This window comes from Genypterus blacodes, unplaced genomic scaffold (assembly GCF_046128005.1).
Source record: "Genypterus blacodes isolate CSIRO-AG114 ecotype Tasmania unplaced genomic scaffold, CSIRO-AGI_Gbla_v1 ptg000090l_1, whole genome shotgun sequence".
Taxonomy (NCBI): domain Eukaryota; kingdom Metazoa; phylum Chordata; class Actinopteri; order Ophidiiformes; family Ophidiidae; genus Genypterus; species Genypterus blacodes.
In genome coordinates this window covers 2,577,606-2,596,485 of record NW_027466895.1, presented here as the reverse complement: position 1 = coordinate 2,596,485, position 18,880 = coordinate 2,577,606, and the positions used below count along the sequence as shown (strand labels likewise).

The window sequence follows — 18,880 nt, the reverse complement described above, 5'->3', positions numbered from 1 at the left end:
GAGGGGGGAAGCACGCCGATCCGACCGATTGCCGCGTCTGATCGGATGCCTCCGTGCCGGCGCTGAGGGAAGCCGTCAGAACAGGGAGGGAACTAACAGCAAACGCATTGCGATCCGACGCATAAGCAGACCGTTGAGTGTAACAACGTAAACCGACTTGATTTTAGTAATTTTGGGTGTAAAAGTGAGGTGATGAGTCATCGTATTGTCAATTCAGATAGATAAAAGTATTGATCTGTGTGATGTCCAGAGGGTTACAGCAAGTTTAGTCTTGTTTCTTAAATGTGCATGTGAGTTTTTGGTTTTAAGATTGTAGATGTTATTTGATTTATGACTTCCATGTGAAAACAAGCAAGGTGACAAAAGTTGAATAAGACGATGAATAAAACATCAAACACCATTTTAATGAAGTCCAACTAATTTATTTCTGCTTGACGTGAAAGACGACTACATTCAAATCTTATAACACCAAACTGAGAGATAAACTTCTGAGGATTTGCTCTATTTTACAAAGTCCTCTGAATGAAGGTTTTCATCAAAATCAAATCCTACCTGCAGAAGATGTTGTTAGGCTTCAGTACTAAAGAGAAAAGGTGTTGCAGCTCGACTATTTGGACTAGAATGTCTTTTAAAAGACACAATTTCAATAGACAATAATGCCTCCAGCCCGAAAATCCAGTTTCCAAACCCAGAAGAAGAAGAAGAAGTGGGCAAGTCCTCACTTGCAGCAGGCTTTCTTCTTCCCGGGTTGAGCAGTGAGGATGATTGTCGTGTCTCTCACCCTGTCCTCCTGCTCCATCAACACTCTGAGCAGACACACACATACACACACACACTCATTTCATTCAGACATATTATACCATTGTGAGTGTGTGGTTTGATCTACACAGCTACCGTTTCTACTTTACCTGGCCAGGTGTGTGAGGGCCTCTGTCACATTGCCGCCCGTGTAGGCACTGACTTCAAAGAACATCACCTTGTTCTCCTGCACGGGACAAAGTCACATACACACACTAAACAACGGCAGGAAATTTGGGATTAAACGTATAAAACACAAACACACACAATCTCTAGGATCCGAACTCACGAAAGCTAGCAGCTCGGCCTCTTTGAAGGACACCTCCCTGTCTCTGTCCATGTCCATTTTGTTACCCAGCAGTAGGACAGGGACACCTTCTCCTGCAGCCTCCTGGGAAGACAAACAAACAGATACCATAACTTTAAGGGGAAACCTGCTGTGTATGTGTGTGAGCAATCATCAACACTTAAGTGAGGGACACTAACAAAAAGCAGAACATATCCACTTTAAGGATAACAAATTAAGCCAAAACAAAGTACGAAACTGAATTAAAACAAAAACAATAGCCACAGAAGACCCCTTTGGAGCTAAGGTCAAAGGTCACACCTGGACGTTGGCGAGCCAGGGTCGCACGGCCTTGAAGCTCTCCATCACTGTGACGTCGTACATCAGCACCACTCCGTCTGCCTTACGGAAGAACTGCTTGGTGATGCTGCGGTACCTGAGATGAGTATAGATATCAGCATATTGATCCCTCCCAGATATTTCTTGTTGGTTTATTGGTGGTTTCACTCACCTCTCCTGACCTGCTGTGTCCCAGAGCTGCATGGCCACCAGGGTGCTGTCCAATATCAGCGTCTTCACACTGTAGTCGATGCCTGAGTAAACACAAAACGATTAGCAAAACATTGCACTGGGATAAGTTGTTGTTTAGCACTAAACCACTAGGGGGCTCTATGAAGCTTTGATACTGCCTGTAGAGGAGAACAAAGCTAAAGATAATGTGGCTTAAAATGTGACGACTTGGAGAGATGAAGGTAAGAAAGTTAAATTCATCCTAATCTGCAGAACAATGTGAGCACGCGTGTGTGAATGTGACTGCACAAAGCCGAATCATGTGACACTAAGTCGCTCCACAAATGCTCTGTATCTGTTTCATTCCCTCTCTCCTCCTTTTCCTCCTACAGCAAAACTCCTCTTCACAACAAATACTTTCATACTTATGTTAATTGCGTTCTAATACTCACTTTTGCTTCTGACTACTGATGTTTATGCATGTGCTCTAATATTACGACGTGGCTCCTCACCCACAGTTGCGGTGGTGGCCGGGTGGAAGCGGCCCTCGCAGAAGGAGCGCAGCAGGGACGTCTTCCCCACGCTGGAGTTTCCCACCAGCACCACCTTGAAGAGACGCTCAGGGGGCAGCGGGGCAGCTTCTCTTGCCTTCTGAGGGACAATGAAGAGGCAAAGAGATACATAAATAAATAAATAACACAATAAGTCGATTTTGATACGCAGGCGGCATGTTTGTGTGTGACGTACGTGCTGGGTCTCCTTGCCGACGGGCTGTCGTCGTGGAGACATGGGCGCCTTTTTCGTCCGGGTGAAGAAGGATCTCCTCGCTGGCGCGGCTTCAGCCGAGACGGCGGCCTGACTCGAGGGTGGCGTGGCAGTGAGGTCCGTTGTCACGACAACGCTGGATTCAAGGTCACTCTGCGCTTCGTCATCCTCCTCCTCATCCTCGTCATCCTCCTCGCTGAGCTGGTGCAGTAGTAGTTGGGGCCCCCCGAGGAGCAGGTGGGGGAGGTGGTCCTCCTCTATGGAGATGACTCGACGGAGGGGCCACCCGTCCGGGGGGGCGTCCAGGGCGTCCTCTTCCACCCCCTCCCTCTTCCTCTCTACCTCTCTCTTCGATCTTCCTCCGTCTTTCGGCATTGTTCTCTTCGGAGAGACAAACTTACGACGCGTCATCTTTCCTTTCACCTTCCCATCGTGCACTTTGGATGGGGCTGCGTTAGTAAAGCCATTGGCCAAGCCGGAGTTCTTTTTGGCGGCGGGGCGTTGCTGACACACAGGGGCACTGATGGCAGTGGCAGTGGAGGTAGAGAAGGTGGAGTCATCGTCGCTGCAGGAGGAGGAAGCAACAAACACGATTTGAAGGTGCTCTATAGGCAAGGCCTCCAGAGACTGGTAGGACCCGTCCACCAGCAGTGGGGCTCTTAAGAGACAGAGGAGAAACAGAGGATATATCCCATCAACCACCTGGACAACCTGGAGGCAAAGGCACTCAAGGAAGGACAAAGCTGATATACACGGTTCTATCTAATATGATTCCACTCATATATATATATATATATATATCTAAAGATGTTAGAGCTGTTTGCCAAGATTGTGCATGAATTAAATAACTATAGAATCGGAATCAAGTCTTTCTTTCATACCAGAACACGTCTGATCTTTCCTCTCATCAAAGAGTCTTAATCACCTTTTCGCTGGCTGGCTGGTGTCATCAAATAAGTCTCCCAGGCCGGCTCGCTGCTTCTGCTTCTTCCTGAGTGAAGCTCGAGGCTGTAAAGTGAGAGCATAACGTTACACACGCCAGTCAGGTCAATGTGGTGGTGTGATGATAAACAGCAAACTCACCACGCCGCAGCATATGTCTCGCTCATCTTTCAAGTGTTTGTTCATCTCTCTGGGGAGATTGAAAAGGAAAATGAAGGAAAGGTTTAAGGCAAAACTATTTTTGTTGTCGTTGCAAATCCTCAAACTTACTTGGAAAACATTTAGACAAAGTACCAAAAAGAGGAAACCCAGTGTTTGATCTGTGCTGAGTGTGTGTTCTGGTCATACCTGAGGAGGTCAAGCTGTTTCATCAGACTTTGTTTCTCTCTCTGGAGTCCTTCAGTCACTCGGTACATCTCCCTGAAATGAGCCAAAATGTGTGTTCACGGCTGGGGAGACATTACATTACATTACGATCATTTGGCAGACGCTTTTATCCAAAGCGACTTACATTACAGTTACCACCCTTCGCAGAGGGGGGAGCAATTGAGGGTTCGGTGCCTTGCTCAGGGGCACCTCGGCAGGGGCTCGAACCGGCAACCCTCCGGTTCCCAAGCGGAAGCTCTACCCACTGAGCCACTGCCTCCCTGGACATCCAATGTGTGTAAGTGTGTGTGTGTGAGAGTGAGTGTGAGAGTGTGAGCGGAAGCTCTACCCACTGAGCCACTGCCTCCCTGGACATCAAATGTGTGTAAGTGTGTGTGTGTGAGAGTGAGTGTGAGAGTGTGTATACCCACATCTCCTTCTCCTGGTGCAGATGGGAAGCCTGCTCCTGCAGCATGTTCAGCTGTTCCTGGGCCAGTGAGAGCTCCTGGCTGGTGCTCTCCAGCATGCGGGACAGCTCGTCGTTGGTCACCTTCAGCTTAACGTTCTCAACATGGCTCTCCTGCTTCTCGCTGCTCAGCTCGCGGCACTGATGCTCCAGCTGGAGAGGACGAGATGAAGCACGGATGCAGGAGAAGAATTAAGGTGGACATGATGTGAGCTTGTCTGTTCTATATCATGGGACATGATGAAACCATCCACTTGCCCGCTTCTGCTTGTGGAAAAGCTGCTCCAGCTCTTGTTCTTTAGAGGAGAGTTGGTGCTCCAGGTCCTGACTGCGCAGGTGGAGGTGGGCAGAGTCCTAGAAGTCCATCAGAAGAGATACACTTCAAAGGGTTAAGGTTAGAGGAAATATAGAAGTGTGGAACATTTGCAAAGAACAGGAAACAGATTCTGACACCTTGAGCAGCAGTCTGTCCTTCTCATTTTTGATCTGCGCCTCCATCTCTTCGTATAAATAACGAATCTCACTGTCGTGTGTTGCAGCCTTCCTGTAATACACAGTAGACACATGACATCATCTTCAAATATATTGTTGTGGAGGTTTTGCTTATACTTTCTGTCTGTCTGTATGGTTCATAATCTAAACCAAACACACACACACACACACACACACACACACACACACACACACACACACACACACACACACACACACACACACACACACACACACACACACACACACACACACACACACACACACACACACACACACACACACACACACAAATAAACAGCTACTGAGCTTCACATTCAAAAGAATACCGAGCGGTCTTTACATTCCATCTGACATCTGTTAAGACCTTAATAGCCGATTAGTGAAGCGCAGAGGAATAAGAAGCTGTCACACACACACACACACAGTACCATGCAGGGACAAGGGAAAAGCACAAAAACACTACATACTTACACAACCATCTACACACTGCATTAGAGCTGTTAAATACACAGACAAATACATCTGTGTGACTTTTAATGTTCCCTCAAACTCCACCAACAGATGGCAGTCACACTTCGGGGTACGCATCAAGATTAACAGTCATTTGACGAGGATAAAGAACTTATTCAGGAGAGAATTATGGGTAAATCTGTGCACATGCTCAGACTGCAGGCTTGGCACAAAGGCAGCGACATAAACATGTGTAAACCTGCAGTTATGTCACGGTTTAATGGCTAGTGAGAGAAAAGAACATTTGCTCTCTGTGGTGCTTAACTAGACTGAAAGTGTGGGAACTGATTGAGAAACGAGGCCTTTCCACCTCACAGAGTGGGTATAGGAGGGTCAACATCCAGCATATATTTGTCAAATCTTTGCAAAATTGTGTGTGTGTGTTATCCCACCTCTGGAGGGCGCTCTCCATCTCTGTCCTCTCCTGGTGGGCGTCTTTGATCTGGTGGGTGACCCTGGCCAGGAACTCCTCAAAGTTAGACAGCAGGTGAGGTTCGTCTCGCCTGAGCCGGGCCCACAGACTCCGCACCTCCCCCGGGCTGCAGATGGGGCACCAACACACAACCACCTGAGTACAACCTCCCTCATATCTGATGACGCATCGTGTGGGTCACAGACGAGCGTGGAGGGTTTTGCATTTGCTACTCACTCCTCAAACACGTTCCCGGCCCCGAGGCTCTCCAGCAGCATGCAGAAGTGCTTCTCCTCCTCCTCGTCTTCGCCTCCACACAGCCTGGCATCCCATTGGCTCTGATAGAGGGCCTCTTTTGACCTTAACCCAGGGCCGGGCGTCGCGGTTTGATCATCAGCCACCGAGATCCTCCGACCGTGCAAGAACTGGCCTAAGATGCAGGATCATGCAGTTTGCAAAACACAGGTGACTTTCATTATGAATCGCTTTACACTCCTGTTTCCCTCTGAACTACGACTTTTCAAACATGTACTACAAACCCATGTTGCACCTGCCACCCTGGACTTCATATGATGATGTATGATGACAAACATGTACATTAAGGTGAGTGGACCTACTGAATCCAGAGGAGAACACCTCCAGCGTGAGGTAACCCGTGTGGTCTGTATCCAGAGAGGAGAACACGTCCTCCAGCTCCTCTGCAGAAAGAGGCAGCTCCCTGTGGAGCCTCTGCCAGGACACACACACACACACACACACACACACACACAGACACAGACACAGACACAGACAGACAGACAGACAGACAGACAGACAGACAGACAGACACAGACAGACAGACAGAAGGACAACAGAAGGATGTGACATTCACTAAGTGCAACCTAACAAATACATGGCTTCAAATTCTATTGTAGCTGATGAATAGTTAACAGTATAAATGTCATATTTTGGTGAGTGGTTGTTGTGCATGGAGCCTTTTCTTGGAACCCTCAACTCAAATAAAGGCAACACGAGCCTGGACACAGTTAATGAATGCTTTGCTGTTGTTAGTGCTTTGAAGAGTGGTTTGTGTGTGTGTGCGTGTGTTTGCACCTTTGTGATGTGCGAGCAAGAGCCTGACACAGCTGAACCTATATTCATAAACATTTCCATCAATGGTGCTCCTCGACCACTTCATAGCCTCCCCACCCCCCCCCCTCGTGTGTATGGAGTGTGTGTGAAATGGTCCTTTAACAAAGGTGGAAAAAAAACAGACAGGAGTGAAAATGGCAGCGGTGACAGTAAGTGTTTCCTGCTTGGCATTTACCACCTTTGCAAGGCCGGAAATTATGCCGGTGGAGGCTTGAGGCAGGTAATGAACGAATGAATCATTTCAGAAAGCAAATCCGAAAACTACATGGAATGCTGCAGACACACACACAGCCTCTCTCTCTCTCTCTCTCTCACCCTCAGGTCAGTGTGGGTGATGAAGCCTTTGCCCTCCACGTCACAGATCTGGAAGAACTCCTTGGTCTTGTCTAGCAGGGCGATGTGACCCCAGTCCGAGCCCTTGGTCCTGCCGGCCCCCCTGCCCTGCTCCTCCATCACTCCACAGCCTCAAACTTCAGCGGAAGCAGTGTGGAGACGAGTCGAGACATCCGGCGCCCTCACCGTCTGATAATACAGCGATCTGGGACTCTGCCTGTCACCATGGCGACACCACAAGACAAGTTGGTGGTATGTAGATAGTAAAAATGTCTGCTTCAAGAGCCTGTAAAACACAGAAATAGTGTATATATGTGTAATAAAAGGAGATCCCCTGTGTTTTAGCAGTGCTGGCACACTTGCTTACACTAGAAACTTCATGCAACAATGCTGCACTTGTTGCAGCCACACAGTACTTCCCTTTTCTGCAGGGACAAGCACCTCAGAGGGGGGAAACACTGTACAGGATTATCTTAATACCTCACCATTCCAAACACATGATGGCCTAATGCCTGCAAGACTGTAACAGCCAAAACAAGAGGCAGATCCCAGTGAGCCAAACAGGCATTAAAGGAGCTTCTTGTCTTCTCTTTGTGTAGAGTTGAGAGCATTTTGTCCTGTCAGAGGTTCTTATTAAGTATCAAACAAGACAATTAAGGAGTGATAATCCGAAAGTTCTCAGAGAGCGTCTGAACAAGTACATTCCAATTCCAGACATCATCCAGTTTACACTCTGCAGTATGATCTAATAAATAAGCAAGACAAAAAGATATTTCTGGTATTTTCCGCCTTCCTGTAAAGAAATGATAACACTTCTGCAAATCCTTACTGCTATTTCAACATGTCTACCAGCTGTACTAAGACACAATAACGGTTGAACAGTTTTAACATTCTTCATTATTATACAACAAATAAGACAGAGACTGATCTTACCTTTAAGAAACGACACCCCCGAGTCACTGAAGCCTTCTGGAAGCCTCTGAGCATAAACAGAGCAGCAGCGATGGCTCTCTGTGTTTAGGAAGTCTGGCCTCACAGCCGAATGCCAGCCAAGTCACTCTGCAGACATGTGATGTCAGGAGGCAGCGGCCCCCAGGCTCCCCATCTCTGCCTTCACTCGCTGCCCCCCACCCACAGCCACAGAGAGGGCTGGGACCTACGTGTGTGCAACATGTAAGCTTTGTCTGTCGCTATAGCAACGAGTGACACAAGACTAATGTTTTCCTTAATGCTGATAATGACCTTAATAAACATAAAAAGGCTGCTGGAGCAAAATTATTTATAATTGGAAAAGTACATTAAAATCTATTTTGCCAGTCACTAATTAAACATTAAATTATTTGTTTGTTGACAATTTAATTAATTTGACAACCTGCCTACATTATGCCAAAATGAAAAGAAAGGTATTTTATGGAAAATGTTTGACACATTTATTGAGAAAAAGGATTAAATGTACAAAGTGACCTATAAACAGATGTTTGATCAGGTGTTACACTGCCATCTAGAGGCCGCAGTGTGGAATTGATGGAACAGAGCACTGCAGAAGGATTGAATCCTGATGAAGCTTACCAGGATAATAGTGACAATATATAGATGAGTATTTCTTTTAAATATACCAGCTAAAACAGTTCCACTCTCCAGTATCAGATGTGACCCGGGTGTTATTTGTCCAACCCCTGGATCTTCTGAAGTAGATAGTCCATCTGGAGGTTCAGGTTGGGCTGTCCTTTCTTGGTCTTCTTGCTCAGCATCTGAAACGTCTCCATCTTCTTCTGTTTGTACTTCTGAATGGCCTCTTCTTTCTGCTGCTTGTTTTTCAGGAAATCCTGGGATTCACAAAAAAACAATCTGTAAGCGGCAAATCCGAAAGCAGTTTGTCTTGGAGGCAAATCAAACAGACACAAATGTTCATATTTATTGTTGGCGAAATGCACCTCTTTCTTTTTTTTCCGCTTTTCTTGGATGTCGTCAAACTCCTCTCTGGTCTTCTGATAGGACGTCTTCTTCTGCATTTTCTTCTTCATCCGGTTGCTTATTGGCAAACTGGAGGGCCAGTTTTTAGAGGAAGAATTAGACGCTTTTGTTGAAAAAAGTACCTGAAATGGTTCATTGGGACATGTAGAGCCGTGTTGGGGTTTTCTTACCTTTCTGGCTGTTTTGATGCAGTGGATTCAGGTTTCTCGCTGACGGCGTCTGTCTCTCCGGATTCCCCACTATCTCCTTCTGCCTCAACGGCTTCAGCAGCATCATCTACGTCTTCCTCTTCTGCCTTTTCCATCCCCTGTCCTCTCATTCTGTGCTTGCTCCTGTTCACTCTGTTGGTCCAGGCCTCGTTTTTCAGTTTCTCTGCCTCGGCCATGTACAGATGCTTGAGATGTTCAGGGTAATCCTCCATGTACGGCTTTTTAGACACCGGGTTCTTCAACTTTTCCTTACGCAGCAGCTTCTTGTACTCATATTCGGCTTTCTGTTTCCTTTTAAAAGCAAAGCCCTGACCTGAGGAGGGGAGATAAGATAAAACACTCAAAGTTGCAACGTGATATTTTACGTAAATAAAAAGCTGTTGCTGCCGATTGTCAGAGAATGAGTGAGATAGCTTTAAATATGTTTTAGCCAGCGTCAAAACTACACAAAAAAAACGAAAACTGCATTCAAAACAACAAACAAGACTACCTACATATTACTAACAGGTAGAAACAGGTTTGTTTTGGTTCCAACTTACCTTCCTTCACGCTGCCTTCGTACACTTTATGCTCGGGGGTCCATTTCCTCTTCTTCGTCACACCAGCTACGTTATTTTTCGATATCTTAACGTTCTTGTCTTTCCCCGTGTGCTTGTCTTTATTGTTCATTTTCAGTTAATGTGACCTAATTCTGACCCGTACAAGAGAATTGTTTACACCACTCATGTGGGATCAGGCTGCCTGGCTGTGCTTTCGGACGCCGGATGATGACGTAGAGAGGCGTTGCTAGTGAAACGCAGAGCAATCGTTCCGCAGCCACTGTTTCGGGTACATTTAGCTATATAAGATTATGCTGCGTTGTAAATTGTAATTACTACCAAAAATGAACGAACATCACCTCAAAAGTGTCACTTATTTTGTTAAGAAAGTAACTGAACCTATATAGATGTCAAAACAGAGAACGGGATCTGTTTATAACAGACTTGGTACACTCAAAATGGCGTCCTCAATGTTCCAAGAAGGACCTCGCGAAACGTTTTCAACTACTAATGCCTAGGTGTGCACCGGCGGCGGCGCAAGACTCCGGAACTACATGCTGTCCTCGGACTCGCTTCCCAGATATCTAAATTATGAACTCGTCTTCATTCAATCTCGCGGAAATACAGCGACTGATAAATGAAGTCAAACAGTTTCTGTCTGTAACTTTGAGCATCGCTAATGCGCACACCGTCGAGTTTTACACGCATGACGTGTGGAGACAGTTTGTGTGTGTGGCACCGGAGGAGGTCCTCTCAGCCGTCAGTTCATTCAGGGACCACCAGGGGGAGACACAACACAACGGAAAAGGTCATTATGCTGTTATAGTAATTGCTGTGTGATAAATAATAGAAAATGCATTTCTCTATTATTATTTATCCAAACATTTTTAAGACTCTGTCATTCTAGTTTTAGATTCAAACACAATTTAATTAATAAATATATTGAGAGCGCTGTATGACCAGATTACAATCTACACAATTTGAGTATGCTTTCTACATGATGAAAAAAACCACTGTTCCCTCTTGTTCATTTCTATGTCTGTCTCCCCAAACAGATCAAACCCAGACCACATATGGGTTCTGTAATGACACAAAGCGGCTGATTGATACCCGTGAACTGCTGCAGGCGGCCCAGGCTCATTCTCTCCCTGGGCTTGGCGTGTGCCTGACCAGGGATGGACTACTACAGGCCCTCAGAGAAAACCAGTCTGACCGTGGTGCTTTACCGGTAGATTTAGGTAGGAAAGAATGAGAGTCAGCATTCACTTTTTCATCCCAAAAGTAGGAAACCAGTCAAAGATTCAGCATGTCCAGCTAAAATCATGTGGACAGAGGAGGACATGTGCCTTGGATGTCATTTTCTTCTGTCTTCTTGACCCAGGTGCAGAGCTGGAGCCAGACGAGTTTATGAACTCCAAGAAATCCCATGAGGTCCAGTTCATGTCGGAGGTGGTGGGCAGCCTGGCCCAACACTGTGGAGTCAAACAGGTAAACAATCTGACAAGTTTCAGTTCATCCAGTTAAGATTCTCTGTTTCTAGAAGAGACTTTGAGGAGAAACTTCCACCGACTGCTCAAAGCTTTACTCTTAACTCTCATCCACATCCTCCCACGCAGGTGATCGACGTTGGCTCAGGAAAGGGCTACCTGAGCTCCTTCCTGTCCCTGCGGTACGGCCTCCAGGTTTACGGCATTGACTCCTCCATCACAAACACCCACGGGGCTCAGGAGAGGAACAGGAAGCTGAAGAAGTTCTCCAGGGCGTATCAGAAACACAGCAAGGCGGTGAGGGCACAGGGAGAGGAGTTAGGAGTAGGAAGGACAGGAATGAACAGAGGAGAAGACTTTGAAGAGAAAGTTGTCTCTCAGAAGGAGGAGGAGGAGAGGGTGCCGTCGCCAACAGTAACGAGTTCATCAGATATCAGTCCTGTGGTGGAAAGGCTTTCTGACATGGAGCCGAGCTTCCTCAGTGTCCTATCAGTGGACGTGATACCGCCTGCTGCCCCCAGGGTTCCCCCCAGCCAGCTGAGCGCTGCAGAGAGGGAGAGAAGGAAGACGGAGAACCTGGAACGGAAGGAGCAGAACCGCAGCACGGCCGCGGCTGTGTTTTCCCCCCTCACCTCTTACGTCACGGCGGAGACGGAGCTCCGGGAGATCATCGCCGAGCTGGAGGTGAGTGAGGTGAACGCAGACAAACCGCAGCGCTGAGAAAAGATTGAGCGTGTCGGTCGGTGGCGTTGGTGCAGATTGGATGTCGTCTTTGTGGGAGCTGAGCAGCGTTCCCGCAGCAGAGCCTGGAATTAAAAGCCCGTCCCAGCGGCTGGAACTTTGATTACTGGAGCGGGTGTGGGTTGTTATTCTAGTGCCAAATCTTCAACATGTCACCATCAATAACTTTTGCCATCGATATCCCACCCCCACCTTCTTCCTCCTCCTCCTCCTTTCCCTCTTCCATCTTCTCCTCTTCTCCACGCTGCAGGATGCAGTCATGGTCGGCTTGCACACGTGCGGCGACTTGGCCCCGAGCATGCTGAGGATGTTTGTGGCCAAACCCGAGCTGGCGTCCGTCTGCAGCGTGGGCTGCTGCTATCACCTGCTGTCTGAGGAGTTTGACCCCGCCAGACAGGGTACACACACACACACACACACACACACACACACACACACACACACACACACACACACACACACACAGGGAGAGAGAAAGAGAGAGAGATGACAGGTGACACATACAGAGCAGTGTGTCTCTTTGGGTGGTGTGTCTGTTTATTGTATAGTTATGACAGTGCAGTCACATTAATGGAAGAACTCACACACACACACACACACACACATGCCTCCACCCATTTCTTACAGCAACATATGGTTCTTATTGTGCACAGAGCTTCATTTTCTCTTTTTTCACTCGTACACACACCACACACCACACACACACCACACACACACCACACACCACACACACACACACACACACACAGACACACACACACACACACGCCTGTGATCCTCTGTGGGACACCTGCAGCGTCCACTTTGTCACCCAGTTCCCATCTGAAACGTGACCTCGCTCCCCCAGGTTGAGTCTCATAAACACTTAGATTCATGTTATCAGGAACAATCCCGCCGTCGTCGGACAGAGAGCCCGGTCTGCTCCGCCAAGTGGCTGTTAGAGTGGTTGGAGCAGATTTACGGGTGGAGGACGGCGGTTTGAAGGAGTTGGGACATATTTCCTGATGTGAAGATGATTGATTCACTCATGGACTTTGCTTTAATTTAGTGCGATCAGATTTTCCACACCGATGCCGCCGCTGCCTTCTGCTCAGTATCGCGTCGTCTGACCCTTGACCTCCTCGCACGTCATTAAGGGAAGAAGAAATATGATCTCACGACAGCTGATGGAAAACACACTAACACTCCTTTGCAAATACTCCAAAATGTTAAAGAAGCGAATAAAAGCAGTCTTTCTCTCTCTCTCTCACACACACGCACACACACACACACACATACCAACACACACACTTACTTCCTTTCCCCTTAAAAGGAACTAAACCATCCCGAAAGGTTCTATAAGTGTTTGTAAGGCAGCTTTGTTTACTAATAGACGCTGCGACCGCTGGAGACGAGAACGTAAAGGACGTCTGCAGAATCCCAAATGTTTGTGTGTGTTTGCTTGTAGGTGGGCACTTGGAGATGCCACTTCAGATGTGATGTCTCTCTGTGGCCGCGCTCGCCACCATAAACATTTGTGTGCATGTGTGTGTGTGTGTGTGTGTGTGTGTGTGTGTGTGTGTGTGTGTGTGTGTGTGTGTGTGTGTGTGTGTGTGTGTGTGTGTGTGTGTGTGTGTGTGTGTGTGTGTGTGTGTGTGTGTGCTGTAAGTGCCCGTCCACTTCAATCGTCTTGTCAGCAAAGGCCTGCGTGCCAGGCAGCCGAAGGGGAACGCGACCACTGGTGTGTTTTTGCTTGTCCACAGTTCCTCGAGAGCCCCCCCCCCCCCCCCCTCTTTATCCCCCTAACCCCCCCTCCCCCTCCCACCTCCTCGTGGTTTGTTATTAGATCCGTTTCCCCTCTGGAGCTGCTGCACTCCGGCCTCGCTTGCTGACCCTTTTTAGAGAAGACATGAAACGGATGGCAGCCTGTCAAGCACTCACACGCAGAAGCTCCCTTTGGGGACGTGTGTGTGTGTGTGTGAGGGCATGGAGATGTCATGTGCTGTTGCTTGTAGACAAAATTAAAACTTCCTCCTTAATTATCACAGTAAATATGCAAATTCTCCATATTCCCTTCCAGAGTGTGTGTGTGGCGTGTTTGGCTTCCCCATGAGTCAGCACCTCAGGGCCCACTCGGGGTTTTGCGGCAGGAACGCCAGGATGTCAGCGTGCCTGGTGAGTTTTTGGGGGGGGCACATGTGTAGTCCAGACGTGTGGCGGTAAACACAGCGGGGTCTCCTTTCATTTACTGCGGGGGAACCGAGCGGAACATCTGGATCAGAACAGAACCAGATCATCAGTAACCGGCTCACCGCTTTCTCCCCTCCAACAGGCGCTGGAGAGAGTCTCACACGGCCAAGGGGTGAGTACGGACTCACACACACACAATATGAGCTGAATGTATATTTCTTAAACAATTTGCACCAATCAAAGTGTTTCAAACAGAACCTCTCTCTCTCTCTCTCGCTCTAGCTCTCTCTCTCTCTCGTTTGCATTCGGGCGAATCAGCCCATTAACTCCCGTATTGTTCCAAGCTGATGATTGGCTACGGCGTGTTTGTTTGAAAAACGCAGCAGCCCTGCGGGGGCCCAAAGCCGACACACAACACACGCCAGAACCTTATTAATGCGGAATGTTTATAAATATTAATGCAATCAGGGGGCAGATTGATTGCCTCGCGCCGCTTTGTGGCGTCGGGGGTTGCGTTGGTAGAGCTTGAGAAGACGAACAACAAACGCTGTAATAACCTGAACGTGCCTGGGTGTTTGTGCTCGGCCCGCAGATTCAGATGGAGTCGCTGTTCTACAGAGCCGTGCTGCACGTCATCCTGAGGGATCAGTACGGCAGCTTTAAAAGGTAACAATGGAGCTCTGGGGTTCATTGCAGTCGGATTACACGTTTGATTTGAACCGTAAAGGAAAATAAATCCTCTTTTTCTGGTCCATTTGCTTATTTTTGCGTACACTTTTCATTCATTTCGCTCTTTGGTAACGTGTCGTCCATGTGTGAATCTAAACCAAATTAATCTTCGGTTCAGTCCAGAATAATGGACTTCTCTGCACTCTTTGGCAGAGTTCTACCTTAGTTGTCGCTCCTGAAATCCCCTTTGACTTGAAAAACTCTTATACTCCAGATGTAAATGTATTAAATCTCAGTATGGGACCTTGACGCTCTGTAAGATCTAAAGTATCTGTTTGCTTCCTTCCATCAGCTATTTATCACCCTCCACTTGTTTGGATTTGTTTAGCAGTTTGTTTTGGGTGCTGAGGTTTCATTATCAACCTAGAGGCAGAGAAACAACTCAAGGAGAACTAAACTGTGTGTGTGTGTGTGTGTGTCTGTCTGTCTGTCTGTCTGTCTGTCTGTCTGTCTGTCTGTCTGTCTGTCTGTCTGTCTGTCTGTCTGTCTGTCTGTCTGTCTGTCTGTCTGTCTGTCTGTGTCTGTGTGTTTTCAAACTGCAGTGAGAAGCGAGTGGGGAACGTTTACTCCAAGGCCAAATCGTTTGTGGATTACGTTCGCCGAGCTCTGAGCAAACTGGAGCTGGATGAGTCAAAGGTGAGGCGGCAAGAAAATGTTGGAGAAGAACCCATCGCGGAAAGTAAACATGCGTAGACTTCCTGTTTGCTCTTCGTCTCTCCTCCGCAGCTCTCCGACGACCTCATCCAGGGTTACCACGACGCCCACCGGCCGCGAATGGACGAGATGTACGCCTTCAACATGGTGAGTCCTCGCCCGACGTGTGTGATGTCAGTAAATAGCAGCTGGTTAAACGGGATGGTTGGGGTCCCAGAGGAGGCAGGAGCGATACAGAACGGGAAGGGAACCAGCGTCACGGCTGCAGCCCAGACCTCTCATTACCGTGTCAGCCGCCATCCCAATTTTCCCTCCTGATGTAAAGCAGCCTGATGGTTTTTGGGGATCGCCCACCGCTCAGCGCCGACCGGGAAGACGCTCGTCACGGCAGCTTTGTTGTATCCCCACGGCGACCAAAAACAGAATTCATGAGAACCAGGAGCCATGTTTGAATGTTTGAAAACTTCAATATGGTGTCTGTTTGTGTGTGTGTGTGTGTGGTGTTGTGTGCAGTTGAAGGTGACTCTGGCGCCCTCCATCGAAGGTCTGATCCTGCTGGACCGCCTCTGCTACCTGAAGGAACAGGTAGGGTAGATGCTCTTCATCAATTTGAGAAGCAAAGAGAGACTGCAGATGTGTCAATTATTGCAGATTTGGAAGAGTTGACATCATCTCCCTTCTCTAAGAATCTGCAAATGCTCAGAAATCTCATCAAAAATCAGCATTTGACACTGAAATTGAAGCAGGCGTGTGATTCCTGCAGCCAAACACTGTCTTTTGTCTTTGTTTTAATGTGTGTGTGTGTGTGTGTGTTGTTTCAGGAGGAGGTGCGTTTCTCGGCCCTGGTGCAGCTCTTTGACCCCGTGCTGTCGCCGCGGTGCTACGGCGTCGTCGGGATGAAGGAACGCAGAGATCGATGATTGCGCGTCCTGTACGTTTAACTCGAGCCGCTGCAATAATTAACAATCAAGCAATCCACACCTGTATGCATAATGTATGTATGTAAATGAGACAAATAAACATCTTCATCCTTTTACAGCTTTTTGGTTTTGACTACAGACATCTGCTCACACACCTGGAAGAGACGTCAGTCCCGCTTTTGACTGAACGATCGTCTGTGTGTGTGTCTCTGTGTGTGTGTGTGTGTGTGTGTGTGTGTGTGCGAGGATAAGGATAGGTGCTTGTACGTGCTGCGAGCCTGGAAACCTCATTTCTGAGGCTCCTTAGCAGGGAGGAAGTAGAGAGAAAGGTCATGGAGTCGCCCTTGACCCCTTCCTGTCTTCCCCTGTTCTCGCTCGTCTCTATAAATCAGACAATCTGTCGAAACCCAGACACTTTCTCTTCCCTGCATTCGCACGTCTTCGCATTGTTCTTATTTGCTGCCGTAGCCGTGGCAACTCAATTCTCCTGCAGGCTTTTTTTCCTGCCGTCTTCTGTCGAAGGGTTTCTGCGTCCCAGAGCTTCTTATTTTCTCGGCGGTTAAAGACAGATGGCAGAGCTCAGTGCTGCGTCTGGACCGTGTTTGGCTGCAGGTCCGTGTTCCGCGCTGACAGCAGCAGCGACTGTTCCAGCGGCCAAACCGGACTGACGTGGACGCCCAGCGGTTCAAGATGGGGGAGCGAGCTCTGTTTGGGTGTCTAAGTGCTGCTGGTGTGTGTTGTGAGTCACAGCCTGCCCTCAACACTCGCACGCGTGTTTGCGTACATGTGTATAGACAAACACAACCATCTTTCATGTGCCCTCATACAGAAGAAGAGCTGTTTCCTGCCAACACACACACAGAGACAAACACGCAAACTAAAGGTGGAATTACAGTCAGCAAAAGACATCCGGGCAACGCTGTCGCTTCCTGAGTTTGGATGAAACAGACGACGGGAAAGGAAAGCAGTTTAGGATGTGACAAAGGCGACGATGAGACAAATGCTTGTGCTGCCTCCTCACGTGTTATGAGGTTCTCACGGTGCAGTCTGGACGCACCGGTTCTCCCGCCTGGTGAAACCTCAGAACATTCAGGGAAAAGAGAAATCCACATCCAAATCCACATCCAATCTAAACACCATCCACTAATGTCAACAGGCTGTAATCAGATTTTGGGGATGATTAGTGTTTTTGGAGGGGATCTGTGTGTGTGTGTGTCGTCAATGGGAATGAGCGCAATGCTGGCAGGAAAGAGCAAGAAAGAGAGAGAAAGATGGAGGGAGAGAGAGAAAGAGGGAGGTGGATGTTTTTAAAAGAAATTATTTGTTGAATGTCAGGAAGTGAGGCCCCCCCCCCTACACTTCTACCTACACACACATTTATCACCTCGCAATGACTTCCATCTGATCACATCGCGTTCTGGTGCTTTCTCGGGCCCAAAGCCATCGTGGAGAGACTGGTTTTGCCAAGACAGACACAAGTAATCCTGGCTCTCTCTCTCTCCCCCCCCTGCCAGACGCCAGATGCCAGATCTCCTGCTAGCTGCCACAATCCGTCTCCATTTGATTTAAGATTAGGGAATCAGTGTCGGCGCGTCAGAATCCCTGCAGATTTCAGCTTTGGAGTGGCAGGCGGGACAGAAAGGCGTTTGGCACGTGTCAAAGAGGCGCGTGCGGCGGGACAAACAGGTGTGCTAATCCCTGTCAGCGTTTGACAAACGAGGAACACTCTGTGCGTCCAATAACAATATTTGTCTCTCTTATTCCCATTTTCCACTTATCTTTCCCTTTCCTCCTGGAATGTTCTCCAATTTAACAACGAATTTGAGCAAACTGGAACATCTGCCAGACGGATAACAACCTTAGACACATCGCATCGCACTTAAACAACCCTGGAGAATATTTTATTACAAATGTACAGGAAGTAATCTGTGTTCCAGGGAGGGAGCGCTTTACATGTTCATTAAGTTGACGTGTTTTGTCTGATAATGAACTTTTACGGTTTGTTTGAAAGAAGATAAATCCTGAAAAGTGTAAATATTTCCAGTGCGCTGTGATTTAAAGGGCAGCTGAGCCTCCTGCAGCACGTTTCCTGTCATAATATGTGTGTTGGCATGGAGTGAAATGCAGACGGAAGACAAATTTGGGAGCACGACATGGATTAATTAAAGAATTCACAATCCTGTCATGTGGGATAATCCGGTTGACGGTGAAATGTCATTGGATTTAAAGGCCCAAGATCGTGTCTGACAGGAGTTCCAGTAGTTTTGTAGACCAGGTTTCATTTCCCTTTATAGGTCATTCCAGCCCTTTAGGGAGCTGAAGCAGTCAAGTGTCTTTTCCCGCTTATTCCTTCCACAGGAGAGTGAAAGAATCCAAAAACATTAAAACCTGTTTATTATGCACAGTAGTGATAATAGTATCGGATGTCATAAGTTGTATTTGGG

General features: G+C 47.7%; 3 protein-coding genes across 3 annotated transcripts; 1 reads left to right on the top strand and 2 right to left on the bottom strand.

Annotated features, from left to right (window-relative positions):
- Positions 1-424: 424 nt before the first annotated feature.
- On the bottom strand, positions 425-8,073 carry cracr2ab (calcium release activated channel regulator 2Ab). The gene is made up of 18 exons (XM_076158845.1): positions 7,948-8,073; positions 6,997-7,300; positions 6,168-6,279; positions 5,788-5,980; positions 5,531-5,677; positions 4,587-4,677; positions 4,392-4,487; positions 4,099-4,286; positions 3,650-3,721; positions 3,443-3,491; positions 3,285-3,367; positions 2,342-2,924; positions 2,107-2,245; positions 1,596-1,677; positions 1,406-1,520; positions 1,088-1,189; positions 909-985; positions 425-806 (listed from the first exon to the last, which is right to left on the bottom strand). The coding sequence occupies exons 2-18, from the start codon at positions 7,132-7,134 to the stop codon at positions 719-721; spliced, it is 2,355 nt and encodes a 784-aa protein (XP_076014960.1). The 5' UTR covers positions 7,135-7,300; positions 7,948-8,073; the 3' UTR covers positions 425-718.
- A 360-nt stretch (positions 8,074-8,433) lies between these two features.
- On the bottom strand, positions 8,434-9,978 carry ccdc59 (coiled-coil domain containing 59). The gene is made up of 4 exons (XM_076158970.1): positions 9,737-9,978; positions 9,159-9,510; positions 8,949-9,057; positions 8,434-8,840 (listed from the first exon to the last, which is right to left on the bottom strand). Exons 1-4 carry the CDS (start codon positions 9,864-9,866, stop codon positions 8,676-8,678), a joined length of 756 nt encoding a protein of 251 aa, XP_076015085.1. The 5' UTR covers positions 9,867-9,978; the 3' UTR covers positions 8,434-8,675.
- A 277-nt stretch (positions 9,979-10,255) lies between these two features.
- Positions 10,256-16,552, top strand: mettl25 (methyltransferase like 25). The gene is made up of 12 exons (XM_076158969.1): positions 10,256-10,544; positions 10,792-10,974; positions 11,118-11,224; positions 11,353-11,907; positions 12,215-12,362; positions 14,024-14,118; positions 14,276-14,305; positions 14,726-14,799; positions 15,405-15,498; positions 15,589-15,663; positions 16,030-16,101; positions 16,338-16,552. Exons 1-12 carry the CDS (start codon positions 10,328-10,330, stop codon positions 16,434-16,436), a joined length of 1,749 nt encoding a protein of 582 aa, XP_076015084.1. The 5' UTR covers positions 10,256-10,327; the 3' UTR covers positions 16,437-16,552.
- The last annotated feature ends 2,328 nt before the right edge of the window (positions 16,553-18,880 follow it).